Genomic DNA, 18,841 nt, shown 5'->3' on the forward strand with positions numbered 1-18,841 from the left:
ACAGGAAATTGTTACCAAAATTAAAAAAAATCGACGCCATTTTGAAATTCTTTGTTAATTGACCGATTTCGTTCAAAATCGATATTTAGAGCTCCCTGGGATCACAAAATAAGAAACTGTTACCAAAATTTAAAAAAGTCGACGCCATTTTGAAATTCTTTGTTAATTGACCGATTTCGTTCAAAATTGATATTTAGAGCTCCCTGGGATCACGAAATAAGAAACTGTTACCAAAATTTAAAAAAGTCGACGCCATTTTGAAATTCTTTGTTAATTGACCGATTTCGTTCAAAATCGATATTTAGAGCTCCCTGGGATCACAAAATAAGAAACTGTTACTAAAATTTAAAAAGTCGACGCCATTTTGAAATTCTTTGTTAATTGACCGATTTCGTTCAAAATCGATATTTAGAGCTCCCTGGGATCACAAAATAAGAAACTGTTACTAAAATTTAAAAAGTCGACGCCATTTTGAAATTCTTTGTTAATTGACCGATTTCGTTCAAAATCGATATTTAGAGCTCCCTGGGATCACAAAATAAGAAACTGTTACCAAAATTTAAAAAAGTCGACGCCATTTTGAAATTCTTTGTTAATTGACCGATTTCGTTCAAAATCGATATTTAGAGATCCCTGGGATCACGAAATAAGAAACTGTTACCAAAATTTAAAAAAGTCGACGCCATTTTGAAATGCTTTGTTAATTGACCGATTTCGTTCAAAATCGATATTTAGAGCTCCCTGGGATCACAAAATAAGAAACTGTCACCAAAATTTAAAAAAGTCGACGCCATTTTGAAATTCTTTGTTAATTGACCGATTTCGTTCAAAATCGATATTTAGAGCTCCCTGGGATCACAAAATAAGAAACTGTTACTAAAATTTAAAAAGTCGACGCCATTTTGAAATTCTTTGTTAATTGACCGATTTCGTTCAAAATCGATATTTAGAGCTCCCTGGGATCACAAAATAAGAAACTGTTACCAAAATTTAAAAAAGTCGACGCCATTTTGAAATTCTTTGTTAATTGACCGATTTCGTTCAAAATCGATATTTAGAGATCCCTGGGATCACGAAATAAGAAACTGTTACCAAAATTTAAAAAAGTCGACGCCATTTTGAAATGCTTTGTTAATTGACCGATTTCGTTCAAAATCGATATTTAGAGCTCCCTGGGATCACAAAATAAGAAACTGTCACCAAAATTTAAAAAAGTCGACGCCATTTTGAAATTCTTTGTTAATTGACCGATTTCGTTCAAAATCGATATTTAGAGCTCCCTGGGATCACAAAATAAGAAACTGTTACCAAAATTTAAAAAAGTCGACGCCATTTTGAAATTCTTTGTTAATTGACCGATTTCGTTCAAAATTGATATTTAGAGCTCCCTGGGATCACGAAATAAGAAACTGTTACCAAAATTTAAAAAAGTCGACGCCATTTTGAAATTCTTTGTTAATTGACCGATTTCGTTCAAAATCGATATTTAGAGCTCCCTGGGATCACAAAATAAGAAACTGTTACTAAAATTTAAAAAGTCGACGCCATTTTGAAATTCTTTGTTAATTGACCGATTTCGTTCAAAATCGATATTTAGAGCTCCCTGGGATCACAAAATAAGAAACTGTTACCAAAATTTAAAAAAGTCGACGCCATTTTGAAATTCTTTGTTAAAATTCAAAATTCAAAATTCAAAATGTTTTTATTCAATTAGACTTTTACAAGTTCTTTCGAATCGTCAAAAGCATCTACCACTGGTTCGGAATGCCTTTCCTACCGAGAAGAACCAGCAAGAAACTCGGCGGTTGCTCTTTTCAAAGATTTGATATACAATATTATGCCATGTATAAAAGCAATTGAAGTCCTGCGCATTGCTGGAGCGAATCGAAGTTCAAATCCACGCTTTTTTATCATTTACATAATCTTCGATAGTATAATATGCTTTTCTCAAGAGCATATTTTTAATAGATTTTTTGAACCTGTGTAAAGGCAAGTCCAAAATTGACTGAGGAATTTTGTTATAGAAGATTATACCCATTCCCACAAATGACTTTTGGACCTTCCTGAGACGGAGCGTAGGAGTCGCAAGCCTGTTACGGTGTCTAGTCAGCCTGTTGTGTAGATCGCCAACCTTCTTGTAACTAAGAATATTTTGTCTTACAAAAATTATGTTGTTGTAAATATATTGAGAGGCTACGGTAAGGATACCTATTTCCTTAAATTTTTCTCGAAGTGAATCGCGTGGTTTTAAGTTATAAATTGCGCGTATTGCCCTTTAATTGACCGATTTCGTTCAAAATCGATATTTAGAGATCCCTGGGATCACGAAATAAGAAACTGTTACCAAAATTTAAAAAAGTCGACGCCATTTTGAAATGCTTTGTTAATTGACCGATTTCGTTCAAAATCGATATTTAGAGCTCCCTGGGATCACAAAATAGGAAACTGTAACCAAAATTTAAAAAAGTTGGCACCATTTATAATTCTTTCTAAATTGATGATTTCGTTCAAAATCGATATTTAGATCTATTGATCGATATTTAAACTAGGCAATCACAACAAAAACAAACTTTACCATCTTGTTGAACAAATAACTATTGTTAATTAAATTGTATCCTCCAGTGCCAACCCTACCAAAATAGTTATAAAATTTGCTCGCTTCTTAGAAGCTTTGCCTCTGTTTGCTACTCTGTGGTATAACACCATGTTAGTAAATCTTAGTATATTTTTAACCGACTTTAAAAAAAGGAAGAGGTTCTGAATTCGTCGGTATCTTTTTTTTTATGTATGTTCCCCGATTACTCAAAGACGCCTGGACTGATTTGGATTTTTTTTTTGTTTGATAGGGTATACTTTGCAAGTGGTCCCATATAAATTTGGTAAAGATCTGATGAATATCTTTGAAGATGGAGAACAGAACTCCTCAATGTATAAGAGCAAATTCAATTTTTTTTTAATGTATGTTCACCGATTGCTCAAAGACGCCTGGACCGATTTGGAAATTATTTTTTTTTGAAAAGCTAGGTATAATTTGCAGGTGGTCCCATATAAATTTGATGAAGTTCTGATGAATATCTTCTGAGATGGAGAACAGAACTCCTCAATGGATAAGAGCAAATTGCTCGCGATCAGTGTAATTGCTTAGTAAACAGTAGGGTTTTAGCTGGGCATGGCATATTATTATAGTACAGTGGGGCCACTAAAATTTTTGAAATAAAAAATTTTCAAAAGAAAAATAAAACCGACTTCAAAAACCACAATAACTTAAATTATTTTTTACTTTTTAGTGTTTGTGATTTTGAAATCGGTTTTATTTTTCTTTTGAATTTTTTTTATATTTATTCTGGTATTCTTCTTTCTTGGATATGGATCCCTCTTGGGTATCCCCATTTCTCTCTGTCTTTGGTACTATCAAGCTAATTTTCTCTCGCGATTTGCACAATAGCATTAGACCAACGCGTCTTCGGTCTACCTACCTGTCCTTCTTTCATCTGTAAAAATCGATACAATATGACCATTTGCATTGCAGTTTTAGGGCATGTCTCAAGGTGTCTGTAGGCTTTGTCTTTTTTCTTATGTCTTCAATTCTCACTTTGAATATTTTTTGCTTAATTTATGCAATTTGCCATCGCCCTTTAGCAAGTTACTATTTCTTTTTATATTCTTTGTCTGGACCCATGTTTGGCTGGCATAGGTAAGGCATGGCAGGATGCATGTATCTATAACGGATCTTTTAAGATGTACTGGGTAAGCTCCTTTCATTCTTTCCTTTTGTGCCCAGTAAAACAAGCATACTCGGGCTACTTTGAGAACCCATTAGCAGCTAACAGCAAGGCCTGGACTCCAATTTTTATATGTGGAAGCTGTATTTCCTCGTTGCGTTTATGAGCAAATAAGAATAGTTAACTACTTTTACTAAAAAAAAATTTTATTATTTGGCGCGAACCATCTAAACACCATGATGATTATTATTTCTGCGTTGTGAATATTACCAGAAGAAACAGCAAAAAAATTGTTCCAAGCGGCTCTATTGTAACTTGCAGTCTGCAATTTGAACGATTCTGACTTCTGGTGATAAATCTGTACCTCAGCCCCAACCCAGTACCTCTAATCTATCATTTCAAGAACTTTCAGAAGGTAGTGACGATGTAGTGACTTTTTTACATCTCAACTTAGACCATTCAATCAAAATTATTTGGATCACTTAATGAGAGATCTTAGATTGTCTAAAAAGCATCAGAACATGTGGCTTCTCGGCTCAAAGGAACAAATCTGATAACATCAGACACTTGTGTTACGGTATATTATTCTCACTACTCTTAACACATTCAGTAGCTGATGTTGCACTTCCAGCGACTTGGATGCAACAAGGGCGTTAAGTTTCATTTTCTCTGTAGTCATTTGGACTGTTTTCCAGAAAATTTAGGTGACTTTCAAACTAAGATAACTATACCAAAGGGGATAATATCATATGAAAGGGCTCTATTATACATTCTAAAACAGGTTTTATTTATTATTATTATGTAAAAGAGTTTTTGATTTATCGCGCAAAATGTAGAAAAAAATATACAATAAGTCAAAAACTGAAAATCTGACATTTTTTTTTAAATTCCAAGCCGAAAATATACTTAAGAATTTATTAATAGGAATCGAGAGTTTATGCACTAGATAGAGTTCGTTTATTCACTGAAATTTCCAGTTCATTTACTGGCAATTTATCCTTTTGTTAAATAAAATAATTTATAATAATTAATACCACGCATTTTATTTGATTTTTTGATATACTGTGTACAGATACACAAAAAATAAAAATTATATATAGAACAATTCTCATATATCTTAATTTTAGGTGAAAGTCAGGGTAATCCTTATTCGTTCATGTACTGGATCTTTTACCCTCCTACGTCAAAATACTAAAAGTCCGCGTAAATTTCGCAGATTGAAATGTCTGCTTGATTAATTGTCAATAGAGGGTCATGACATGTCAAAATTGCTAGTTTGAAGGTGAAATCGTCTAAGTCATTCGAGATGGTTTTCCTCTTAATTGCTCAGTAATCATAATTTAATGCATCGCACCACATTCACGCACCGTAATGGACTTTAGGTGTATTGGTGAAGTGTGAAAATATGTATTTTATGCTCGTTCCAATTATTAATTATGTTGTCAACTACCCTTAATGATGCTCTTTATGTATATAGGGTATTTGGTAACAGAAAATCACATTTAATTATTCGTGTAGTGATCAATTTATTGTGGTTACGAAAATTAACAAAATAATACTTAGTGAATTGCTTTGCTAAATACTTTTTGAGCCTAAAATCACAAAAAAAAAATTCTCAAAAAAGTACTTAATATTGATTGATAGAGAAATCCAGTGCATTTGTTAATTATTATGGGTAATAGTAACGATAAAACTGTTTTTTTTTTTTTTTTTTTTTAATACATAACGACACCTGCAATTTAAAACATTGTAACTCATTTTTCACTACTTTTCAGGAGAGCGATTTAAACATTCAAAATATTCTCACTTTGTTCCTAAAAGTCCTAGCGTCTTCCAATTTTGTAAATATAAGTAAAAAGGGATTATCTACATTTCTGTATGACTAAATTGTTGTTTACTTATGTATTTTATATGTTTTTATGACTTACAATGATTTTTCATTAAAAACTGGTTTCCAAATTACAGTTGTAACTCAGACATACAGTGCAATTTAGTAGGGCAATAACTAATTTACCGAGAAAAATAATTGTAAGTCTGAGTTACAATGGATAATATTTATTTTAATACATAGTTGGAGTTACCATAAAAATAAAAAATGAATTAATTTGCATTGTTTTTATTATTACAGTTCCAAAATATCAAAATAAACCTAAAGTTAATCAATCTTTACATTTAGGTTTACATAGGGTGTAAGTTTTACAAAGTAAAGTAACAATAATCATAGATTTTCAATTATTTTAATAAGCGTTTAAGGACGTACAACAATTGCCTTTAGGCTTTATTGTTTTTGCGTGGAAGTAGGGGAAAATTGTCTTTTGTGACAGAGTGATGGCTTGCTTTACCCTCCAATTTCACGCAGCTACATTTAGAGTTAGACAAAAATTGTAAACTGTGAATTTTAAATCTTCATTGAAAATTAACCATTAATGAATCAGCCTTTACAATTTAGAAAAATGTCTGTGTTACATTCCTGTCATACTTTATTTTAGTTGCGTAAACTGGTAGGAGAAGCAAGTCATGCAAGCAATCGCTATGACTCAGAGTTTTAAGACAAAGACAGAGCAATCATTTTCCCTATGCTTTCTCGCAAGTTTATAAATTATTTGCGTGAAAGCGGAGGGAAAATGATCGCTCTATCTTTGTCTTATAACTCTGAGTCAGAGCGATTGCTTGCTTCTCCTTCTAGTTCAAGCAACTAGAATAAAGTTTGACAGGAATGTAACACAGACATTTTCGAATCTTCATGGGAACTAGGGATATCAACCAATCACTTTTTAATTTTTATTCAACTAATTAAAATCAGTCATAATCAACCTCAACAATATAATGTTAAGATCCTGTTAAACATGTTTAAATATGTGGGTGCTGGTGGTAGGTGAAGGAAGTGGATAAGCTCTCTCATTGTTTCTTTTACAAAAGATAAGGTATTTTGTTAAAGAACAATGAGTAAGAGCTGTTGCTTTCTTCTCCGTTCACTAGCACTCACATTTAAATATGTTTGACGGGAACTAGGTACAGCAACAAAAAACTTATTCTTTATAATTTATGCATCAAAAAATAGACAAAATTAGGTACCTATTAATCAGACTCACTTGCATTTGGTACGTTTGAGCTCAAATGAGGCAAATTTATAAAATAATCATGATAGATATCTGGAATAGCTTTGCTATTGCACAAATTTATTAAACCTTTATATTTTGCAGCAGATATAGGCAAGAGCGCGTTATAAGCCTTTGGAATGTTAATATTTTGATCATTGTTTTGAGGTTCCTTTACATTATGACGAGTACCTGATCGAACAGAAACTTGAGCTATATTAATTATAGACATCTCAGTGTCACTTAAAGAATCATATTGAAAAGTAATTATGTTTGGTAAGCTACTGATAAATTTAATGTGCATAATTTTACTCCAGGTTACTTTCACATTGTTAATATCGCAGTCCCAATTTTTGTACAATGATAACAGCTATTTTTAACATTAAAACAGTACAAATTAATTAACAATGCGTAAAACGCCGGCAATGCACGCGTTGTAACTCGATCAAAACAAGAAGTGCGGGGTCGCAGGGAGATGTGGTTGACACTGCATGCATTCTAAGTTTAGTTATTAGAACAGGAACGTAAATATACGGCGGAATAAATAATGGTAACAATTTTTTTATTTGAAATGATAATTATATTTTAAGAATGAAACATCGTAACTCAAGTTACGATGAAAGTTGACGAAATATTTTCATTTATGTAAGAAATTTTACCAAGAAAAAAATTGTATCTTATGTTACAATTATTGTTTTGTAAAATTATTATTACTTACCACGGTCAAGTGTGTGTAACTAAAGATACCTTTTTTTCATCGTTAGTGGACGACTAGTTACAATGTTTTTATGCTGGCTAAAATCGTAACGGGAGTGAATTTAGATACGACGGTAAGCGCAAAAGAAAGAGCATTTTTTTCTTATTAACCCTGTGTTTAAAGGTCATTTTCGCTAAAAAGTGAGTTACAATGTTTTAAATTGCAGGTGTCGATATTATAAGATAGCCTTGAGCTGAGCAACGGTCAACAATCATTGTGAATTGGAGCATGCTTGGTTAGAGGATGAAGAAGAAATTCCTAGGTACTTAAATATGTGAGGGAAACATGGATGCCGGAAGAATTGATTAATTAATTATTATTATTGATTTATCCCACTTCTGATGTCGGAGATGGGGCGAAAAAAAAATTCTTGATCCTTACAACCAGTGTGTAATAAAATATTCTCTTGTCAACAGCCACTGAAATCCGCTGCCAAGAGATGTCGAAGGGCGGCCTAGCATACGAGGTGATCCTCGCGGAGCCGGTCGGCGTGCCAGTGCCTCGCCGCGCTGACTCGCCCGAGAAGACGCCGTCCGTCGAGGAAATCCAAGAGAAACTGAAGGCGGCCGAGGAGAGGAGACGCGTATGTATCATCTTCTTAACACTGATGGCAGGGCCGTCGTGGTTGCATACGGTACCCGGGATCCTGAGACGTCTCATACATGACGCGGACTGTACCGCTGGGTTTTTAATGGGTATGCTGTAGCATAGCCAGTGAGTCCCACGTACCCGCTTTAGCGTGAAATGTGGATTGTCAGCATTTTTACCAGCGGGGCAAAAAGGGCCGTCGTGGTTATCACGAGTGATATCGCGATGTTTTTCGGGCCAGATGTAATTTGCCTTAGGAGAAACGCCACCTTTGTTAGCAAACAGCCTGGTACACTCATGCAAGGGACCGCCTACATCAGGTTTTCGTCGATATATCACATCATCCTCGTCGTCTTGCGATTTCAACTTTGGCCTTGTATCATCATATATTTTACCCATAGGTCAAACCTAATTGCCTATCAGTGATATCGATCTCGACATCGATTCGGGGTTTGCCAGGACGACAACTCCTTAAAAACATCTGTGAGAATAAGCAAACTTCATCTTAAATACCCATAACCTAAAATCATCTGGATCCTCTGAACCCCAGAGGCCAGAACCCATCAAATTACCTACTCGAATGAGATATTTTTAGGACGGTTAATACCTTACTCAAGACATTCATTTCAAATCACACAACTAACTTTTAAAAACTTCACACCCCAGTCTCCAATTCATGTGGCGCGAACATGGTACGAATTAATTTCATCAAATAAATTGGTCAATAACTGGAAATATGGATCTAGCAATTATTCAGTTAACACATATGATATTCGATAGCCCGGACCCATAATTTGACCAGTCGCCCCCGAAGGTTAGCCGCAGTGAGTTATTATACTATATATAGCTCGATTACCACTCACTGACTCACTCATTGACATAATTGTTCTCCTAGAAAGAGAAGGAAAATGATATAATGATGTAGGGGAGATGTGTTCGGGTGGGGGAGTCAACTGGGGAAAAATTATGACATTTCGGAAAAACAAGATGGCGGCCGTCGTCATTTTTGCAGCTCCTTTGTTTTTTAAGGGACTCCGTTCAAACTCGCAACTATTAAAGAATGTAGTAAACGGTTACCAGAAAATGTGGAAAAAATTGGAAAAACAAGATGGCGGCCGAGCCGTAGCGTTTCAAAATTTTTAATTTTTCGACCCCGAACCGCGGCGTCACAGATCCGAAACGGGGTAATCGAGGATAATTATTTTTTCTGGTTTCGCCCACGATTATCCTGTATTTTGACAGAACGGGAGTGGCTTTTAAAAATTCAAGATGGCGGCTGTCATGGCGGCCGTTTTGTTAGAGGTACGAAAAAACGCAATTTTAAAAGTTAAATATCTCAAAGTTGGCAACATCGGAGCGATTTGGCTTCTATGAAGCGGTTGTACGTATAGACTCGAGGTATAGATTGGTGGGAAAAAATTACCACATTTTTAGGGAAATTTCAAGATTTTCGGGAAATTGTAAAAAATCGAAATACGCACTTTTAGCAAAATCCGAGTATGAGTGATTACGTGTTTTGCTCGTACAAATGACATTTGGGTATTTTTGTCACCGGAGACTGGCAACACTGGAATTTATCAAAGTAAAAGTGATTTTCGACACGGTCTTTTTCACGGTATCCCCTTTCGCGTGGGTGCGAGCGAGAGGAAAGATTGAAACGTCATCGGGAGCGGTATATCCTGTAGTTAATAGGAAAAATATGAAACCGTGTAAAATCTTTCTGTGAAACAAGTTGGCGGCCATTTTGTATTTTTTTTAACTTTTCGAAATTTTGATCACGTTTTTGAGGCAGTTGGCAACATTTTGGAAAGTCAGTATGTATGAATCGATTGTGTATCTAGGCTGGCAGTATGGAGATATGCAACCGGTGTTGCCACTTTTGGGGAGATTTTCGAGATTTTCAACTAAGAAACTCCTGTAAAATTTTGTATGAAAATTTTTTTTTTCACTGATGGTGTCGTATAGAAAACAAAAACTTAGTAAGCCAAAATTATGGAGAGAGCTGATGATTGAGGGTTTCGGAGACGGGTGGAGGGCCCGCTTGAGGTATTGAAGATAGGAGGGGGGTGCTCGAGCAAATGTCATTCATGACGTCATCCAATTGCCAAAAAGCTGAAAAAAAATTCAAAATGGCGAAGAAAAGATGGCCGCCATACAAATTTCGCTGGTGTCCAGCTCGGAAGGTATAAAAGATGGAAGTGAGGTTTCTTGGCAAGAGATGATCAGAATCCGAAGGTCTACTCGATGAATAGAAAAAAAATCCAAAATGGCGGAACTTTTTTTTCCATACATTTTATATGGCGAATATTGAATGCCTCACTCTCTTAGAAAGAGACAGAAAACGATACATTGATGTATGGGAGATGTGTTTGGATGGGGAAGGCGAGTAGGGGAAAATTATGACATTTCAGAAAAACAAGATGGCGGCCTATATGATTTTTGCAACTCTTTTGTTTTCCAACCGATTTCGTTGAAACTCGCAATCTTTGAAGAATGTAGTAAACGATTAATAGAAAAAGTGAAAAATTTTGGAAAAACAAGATGGCCGCCGTACAAATTTCGTCGGTGTCTATCTCGGAGGCTATAAAAGATGGAAGTGTGGTTTCTCGGCAAAAGATGATCAGGGTCCGAAGGTCTACTCGGTGGAACAAACTCTGCATGCTCGCGGACCACTTTAGTGGTCCGTGCACCCACGCACTCTACTAAATTATTATCCTAATTTACAAAAAAATAATATGGATATCGTTTTCAGGGTTTTCCAGGGTGCTGATTTTGATGATGACATTTATTTTCAAATCCAAGATGGCGGACTTACATTTTCTACAAAAAATAGAAATGCCTGTCATTTTATGGGGTTTTTCGGGGTGAATTATGTATCTTAATAAATCAATTTGGTTTCATATAATAAAGTTAACCTTACCACGTCACGTGAGCTGCTTTAGCAGCTCGCGCACCGAGCAAAAACTAGTTATACTATATATAGCTCGATTACCACTCACTGACTCACTGACTCACTCATTGACATAATTGTTCTCCTAGAAAGAGACGGAAAATGATATAGTGATGTAGGGGAGATGTGTTCGGATTCGGGAACCCTCTGGGGAAAAATTATGACATTTCGGAAAAACAAGATGGCGGCCGAGGTGATTTTTGCAGCTCCGTTGTTTTCCAACCGATTTCGTTGAATTTTGCAATCTTTGAAGAAAATAGTAAACGATTAATGGGAAATGTGGAAAAAATTGGAAAAACAAGATGGCGGCCGAGCCGTAGCGTTTTGAAAATTTCGATTTTTCGACCCCGAACCGCGGCGCCACAGATCCAAAACGGGAAATTGAAACTAATATTTTTTTTCTGGTTTTGTCTACGATTATCCTGAATTTTGACGGAATGGGAGTGGTTTTTAAAAATTCAAGATGGCGGCTGTTGTGGCGGCCATTATGTTAGAGGTACGAAAAAACGCAATTTTAAAAGTTAAATATCTCAAAGTTGGCAACATCGGAGCGATTCGGCTTCTATGAAGCGATTGTACGTATAGTTTCGAGGTATAGATTGAAGGAAAAAAATTACCCCATTTTTTGGGGAAATTTCAAGATTTTCGGGAAATTATAAAAAATTGAAATACGCACTTTTAGCAAAATTCGAGTATGAGCGATTACGTGTTTTGCTCGTGCAAATGACATTTAGGTATTTTCGTCGCCGAGGACTGGCAACACTGGAATTTATCGAAGCAAAAGTGATTTTCGACATTGTCTTTTTTCAGGGACGATCATTTCGCGTGGGTGCGAGCGAGATGAAAGATTGAAACGTCATCGGGAGCGGTATATCCTGTAGTTAATGGGAAAGTTGTACAACGATGTAATTTATTTCTGCAAAACGAGTTGGCGGCCATTTTGTAATTTTTTGAATTTTTCGAAATTTTGATCACGTTTTTGAGGCAGTTGGCAACATTTTGGAAAGTCAATATGTATGAATCGACTGTGTGACTCAGCCGGTAATATCGAAATATAGAAACAGTGTTGCCACTTTTGGGGAGATTTACGAGATTTTCAACTAAGAAACTCCTGTAAAATTTTGTATGAAAAATTTTTTTTTCACTGATGGTGTTATATAGAAAACAAAAACTTAGTAAGCCAAAATTATGGAGAGAGCTGATGATTGAGGATATTGGAGACGGGTGATGGGTCCGCTCAAGGTATTGAAGATAGGTGGGGGGTGCTCGAGCAAATGTCATTCATGACGTCATCCAATTGCCAAAAAACTGAAAAAAAATTCAAAATGGCGAAGAAAAGATGGCCGCCATACAAATTTCGCCGGTGTCCAGCTCGGAGGGTATAAAAGATGGAAGTGTGGTTTCTTGGCATGAGATGATCAGGGTCCGAAGGTCTACTTGATGAATAGAAAAAAAATTCAAAATGGCGGAATTTATTTTCCCATAGAAAATGTATGGCGAATATTGAATGTCTCATTCTCCTAGAAAGAGACGGAAAACGATACATTGATGTATGGGAGATATGTTTGGATGCGCGATATGAGTACGGAAAAATTATGACATTTCAGAAAAACAAGATGGCGGCCTATATGATTTTTGCAACTCTTTTGTTTTCCAACCGATTTCGTTGAAACTCGCAATCTTTGAAGAAAGTAGTAAATGATTAATAGAAAAAGTGGAAAATTTTGGAAAAACAAGATGGCCGCCGTACAAATTTCGTCGGTGTCTATCTCGGAGGCTATAAAAGATGGAAGAGTGGTTTCTTGGCAAAATATGATCAGGATCCGGAGGTCTACTCAGTGAAACAAACTCTACATGCTCGCGGACCACTTTAGTGGTCCGCGCACCCACGCACCCTACTTTATTAACCTCAACTACCCCGTTTTTACAAAAAATGATATGAATGTCGTTTTCAGAGTTTTCCAGGGTGCTGATTTTGATAACGACATTTATTTTGAAATCCAAGATGGCGGACATGCACTTTTTAAGAAAAAAATTGATATGGATGTCGTTTTGTGGGTTTTTGTGGTGAATTGTGTATCTCAATAAATAAATTTGGTTAAATATAATAAAGTTAACATAACCACGTCACGAGAGCTGCTTTAGCAGCTCGCGCACCGAGCAAAACACTAGTTATTATACTATATATAGCTCGATTACCACTGACTGACTCACTCACTCATTGACATAATTGTTCTCCTAGAAGGAGACGGAAAATGATATAATGATGTGGGGGAGTTGTGTTTGGTTTCGGGAACCCTCTGGGGAAAAATTATGATATTTCGGAAAAACAAGATGGCGGCCGAGGTGATTTTTGCAGCTCCGTTGTTTTCCAACCGATTTCGTTGAATTTTGCAATCTTTGAAGAAAATAGTAAACGATTAATGGGAAATGTAGAAAAAATTGGAAAAACAAGATGGCGGCCGAGCCGTAGCGTTTTGAAAATTTCGATTTTTCGACCCCGAACCGCGGCGCCACAGATCCAAAACGGGAAATTGAAACTAATAATTTTTTTCTGGTTTTGTCTACGATTATCCTGAATTATGACGGAATGGGAGTGGTTTTTAAAAATTCAAGATGGCGGCTGTCGTGGCGGCCATTATATTAGAGGTACGAAAAAACGCAATTTTAAAAGTTAAATATCTCAAAGTTGGCAACATCGGAGCGATTCGGCTTCTATCAAGCGATTGTACGTATAGGCTCGAGGTATAGATATGAGGAAAAAAATTACCCCATTTTTTGGGGAAATTTCAAGATTTTCGGGAAATTGAAAAAAATCGAAATACGGACTTTTTGCAAAATTCGAGTATGAGCGATTACGTGTTTTGCTCGTGCAAATGACATTTAGGTATTTTCGTCGCCGAGGACTGGCAACACTGGAATTTATCGAAGCAAAAGTGATTTTCGACATTGTCTTTTTTCAGGGACGATCATTTCGCGTGGGTGCGAGCGAGATGAAAGATTGAAACGTCATCGGGAGCGGTATATCCTGTAGTTAATGGGAAAGTTGTACAACGATGTAATTTATTTCTGCAAAACGAGTTGGCGGCCATTTTGTAATTTTTTGAATTTTTCGAAATTTTGATCACGTTTTTGAGGCAGTTGGCAACATTTTGGAAAGTCAATATGTATGAATCGATTGTGTATCTCGGCTGGCAGTATGGAGATATGCAACCGGTGTTGCCACTTTTGGGGAGATTTTCGAGAATTTCAACTAAGAAACTCCTGTAAAATTTTGTATGAAAAATTTTTTTTTCACTGATGGTGTCGTATAGAGAACAAAAACTTAGTAAGCCAAAATTATGGAGAGAGCTGATGATTGAGGGTTTCGGAGACGGGTGGAGGGCCCGCTTAAGGTATTGAAGATAGGTGGGGGGTGCTCGAGCAAATGTCATTCGTGACATCATCCAATTGCCAAAAAGCTGAAAAAAAATTCAAAATGGTGAAGAAAAGATGGCCGCCATACAAATTTCGCCGGTGTCCAGCTCGGAGGGTATAAAAGATGGAAGTGTGGTTTCTTGGCAAGAGATGATCAGGGTCCGAAGGTCTACTCGATGAATAGAAAAAAAATTCAAAATGGCGGAATTTATTTTCCCATAGAAAATGTATGGCGAATATTCAATGTCTCATTCTCCTAGAAAGAGACGGAAAACGATACATTGATGTATGGGAGATATGTTCGGGTGTGGGATGGAAATCGGGAAAAATTATGACATTTCAAAAAAACAAGATGGCGGCCTATATGATTTTTGTAACTCTTTTGTTTTCCAACCGATTTCGTTGAAACTCGCAATCTTTGAAGAAAATAGTAAACGATTAATAGAAAAAGTGGAAAATTTTGGAAAAACAAGATGGCCGCCGTACAAATTTCGTCGGTGTCTATCTCGGAGGCTATAAAAGATGGAAGAATGGTTTCTTGGCAAAAGATGATCAGGGTCCGAAGGTCTACTCGGTGGAACAAACTCTGCATGCTCGCGGACCACTTTAGTGGTCCGCGCACCCACGCACCCTACTTTATTAACCTCAACTACCCCATTTTTAAAAAAAATGATATGGATGTCGTTTTCGGAGTTTTCCAGGGCGCTGATTTTGATAACGACATTTATTTTGAAATCCAAGATGGCGGTCATGCATTTTTTAAGAAAAAAATCGATATGGGTGTCGTTTTATGGTGTTTTTGGGGTGAATTTTGAATCTTAATAAATAAATTCGTTTTAATACTTATCAACCTAACCACGTCACGCGAGCTGCTTTAGCAGCTCGCGCACCGAGCAAAACACTAGTTATACTATATATAGCTCGATTACCACTCACTGACTCACTCACTCATTGACATAATTGTTCTCCTAGAAGGAGACGGAAAATGTTATAATGATGTAGGGGAGTTGTGTTCGGTTTCGGGAACCCTCTGGGGAAAAATTATGACATTTCGGAAAAACAAGATGGCGGCCGAGGTGATTTTTGCACCTCCGTTGTTTTCCAACCGATTTCGTTGAATTTTGCAAACTTTGAAGAAAGTAGTAAACGGTTAATAGAAAATGTAGAAAAAATTGGAAAAACAAGATGGCGGCCGAGCCGCAGCGTTTTGAAAATTTTGATTTTTCGACCCCGAACCGCGGCGCCACAGATCCGAGACGGGGTAGTCGAGGATAATTATTTTTTCGTGTTTCGCCCACAATTATCCTGTATTTTGACAGAATGGGAGTGATTTTTAAAAATTCAAGATGGCGGCTGTCATGGCGGCCGTTATGTTAGAGGTATGAAAAAACGCAATTTTAAAAGTTAAATATCTCAAAGTTGGCAACATCGGAGCGATTCGGCTTCTATCAAGCGATTGTACGTATAGGCTCGAGGTATAGATTGGAGGAAAAAAATTACCCCATTTTTGGGGAAATTTCAAGATTTTCGGGAAATTGTAAAAAATCGAAATACGGGCTTTTTGAAAAATCCGAGTATGAGCGATTACGTGTTTTGCTCGTACAAATGACATTTGGGTATTTTTGTTGCCGGAGACTGGCAACACTGGAATTTATCAAAGTAAAAGTGATTTTCGACACGGTCTTTTTCACGGTATCCCCTTTCGCGTGGGTGCGAGCGAGAGGAAAGATTGAAACGTCATCGGGCGCGGTATATCCTGTAGTTAATAGGAAAATTATGAAACCGTGTAAAATCTTTCTGTGAAACGAGTTGGCGGCCATTTTGTATTTTTTTTTATTTTTCGAAATTTTGACCACGTTTTTGAGGCAGTTGGCAACATTTTGGAAAGTCGACATATATCAATCGATTGTGTGACTCAACCAGCAGTATCAAAATATGTAAACAGTGTTGCCACATTTGGGGAGATTTTCGAGATTCTCCCCAAAAACTCCTCCTGTAAAATTTTGTATGAATTTTTTTTTTCCACTGATGGTTTCGTATAGAAAACAAAAAAAAAATCGAGGAAAAATTTGGAAATAGCTGATGATCGAGGATGTCGGAGACGGGTGAAGGGTCCGCTCAAGGTATTGAAGATAGGTGGGGGGTGCTCGACCAAATGTCATTCATGACGTCATCCAATTGCCAAAAAGCTGAAAAAAAATTCAAAATGGCGAAAAAAAGATGGCCGCCGTACAAATTTTGCCGGCGTCGGAGGGTATAAAAGATGGAAGTGTGGTTTGTTGACAAAAGAGGATCAGAATCCAAAGGTCTACTCGATGAATAGAAAAAAAATTCAAAATGGCGGAATTTATTTTTCCATACATTTTGTATGGCGAATATTTTATGTTTTATTCTCCTAGAAAGAAACAATAAACGATACGATGATGTTCGGGAGATATGTTCGGGTGCACGATATGAGTAGGGAAAAATTATGATATTTCAGAAAAACAAGATGGCGGCCGACGTGATTTTTGCAACTCTTTTGTTTTCCAACCGATTTCGTTGAAACTTGCAATCTTTGAAGAATGTAGTAAACGATTAATAGGAAAAGTGGAAAATTTTGGAAAAACAAGATGGCCGCCGTATAAATTTCGTCGATGTCTATCTCGGAGGCTATAAAAGATGGAAGAGTGGTTTCTTGGAAAAAGATGATCAGGGTCCGAAGGTCTACTCGGTGAAACAAACTCTGCATGCTCGCGGACCACTTTAGTGGTCCGCGCACCCACGCACCCTACTAAATTATAATCCTAATCTACAAAAAATAATATGGATGTCGTTTTCAGAGTTTTCCAGAGCGCTGATTTTGATAACGACATTTATTTTGAAATCCAAGATGGCGGGCGTGCACTTTATAAGAAAAAATTGATATAGGTGTCGTTTTATGGGGTTTTCGGGGTAATTTGTGTATCTTAATAAAAAAAATCGGTTCAATACAACTCATAAACCTAACCACGTCACGTGAGCTGCTTTAGCAGCTCGCGCACCGAGCAAAACACTAGTCATACTATATATAGCTCAATTACCACTGACTCACTGACTCATTGACATAATTGTTCTCCTAGAAAGAGACGGAAAATGATATAGTGATGAAGGGGAGTTGTGTTCGGATGGGGGATTCAACTGGGGAAAAATTATGACATTTCAGAAAAACAAGATGGCGGCCGATGTGATTTTTGCAGCTCCGTTGTTTTCCAATCGATTTTGTTGAATTTTGCAAACTTTGTAGAAAGTAGTAAATGATTAACAGAAAATGTGGAAAAAATTGGAAAAACAAGATGGCGGCCGAGCCGTAGCGTTTTCAAAATTTTCATTTTTCGACCCCGAACCGCGGCGCCACAGATCCGAAACGGGGTAATCGAGGATAATTATTTTTCTTGGTTTCTCCCACGATTATCCTGTATTTTGACAGAACGGGAGTGGTTTTTAAAAATTCAAGATGGCGGCTGTCATGGCGGCTGTTTTGTTCGAGGTACGAAAAAACGCAATTTTAAAAGTTAAATATCTCAAAGTTGGCAACATCGGAGCGATTCGGCTTCTATGAAGCGGTTGTACGTATAGGCTCGAGGTATAGATCGGTGGGAAAAAATTACCCCATTTTTAGGGAAATTTCAAGATTTTCGGGAAATTGTAAAAAATCGAAATACGCACTTTTAGCAAAATCCGAGTATGAGTGATTATGTGTTTTGCTCGTACAAATGACATTTGGGTATTTTTGTCACCGGAGACTGGCAAAACTGGAATTTATCAAAGTAAAAGTGATTTTCGACACGGTCTTTTTCACGGTATCCCCTTTCGCGTGGGTGTGAGCGAGAGGAAAGATTGAAACGTCATCGGGCGCGGTATATCCTGTAGTTAATAGGAAAATTATGAAACCGTGTAAAATCTTTCTGTGAAACGAGTTGGCGGCCATTTTGTATTTTTTTTAATTTTTCGAAATTTTGATCACGTTTTTGAGGCAGTTGGCAACATTTTGGAAAGTCAGTATGTATGAATCGATTGTGTATCTCGGCTGGCAGTATGGAGATATGCAACCGGTGTTGCCAGTTTTGGGGAGATTTTCGAGATTTTCAACTAAGAAACTCCTGTAAAATTTTGTATGAAAAATTTTTTTTTCACTGATGGTGTTATATAGAAAACAAAAACTTAGTAAGCCAAAATTATGGAGAAAGCTGATGATTGAGGATATCGGAGACGGGTGAAGGGTCCGCTTAAGGTATTGAAGATAGGTGGGGGGTGCTCGAGCAAATGTCATTCATGACGTCATCCAATT

General features: G+C 36.7%; 1 protein-coding gene across 3 annotated transcripts in view; it reads left to right on the top strand.

The window, feature by feature from the left end:
* LOC123864754 (stathmin-4) overlaps positions 1-18,841 on the top strand; it is a 94,628-nt gene that overhangs the window by 52,805 nt on the left and 22,982 nt on the right. For all 3 annotated transcript variants that reach the window (XM_045905398.1, XM_045905390.1, XM_045905410.1), the window contains one exon: positions 7,994-8,160. In XM_045905398.1, coding sequence (XP_045761354.1) covers positions 7,994-8,160 — 167 coding nt within the window. The remainder of the gene's footprint in view (positions 1-7,993; positions 8,161-18,841) is intronic.

The sequence above is a fragment of the Maniola jurtina genome, chromosome 1 (assembly GCF_905333055.1).
Source record: "Maniola jurtina chromosome 1, ilManJurt1.1, whole genome shotgun sequence".
Taxonomy (NCBI): domain Eukaryota; kingdom Metazoa; phylum Arthropoda; class Insecta; order Lepidoptera; family Nymphalidae; genus Maniola; species Maniola jurtina.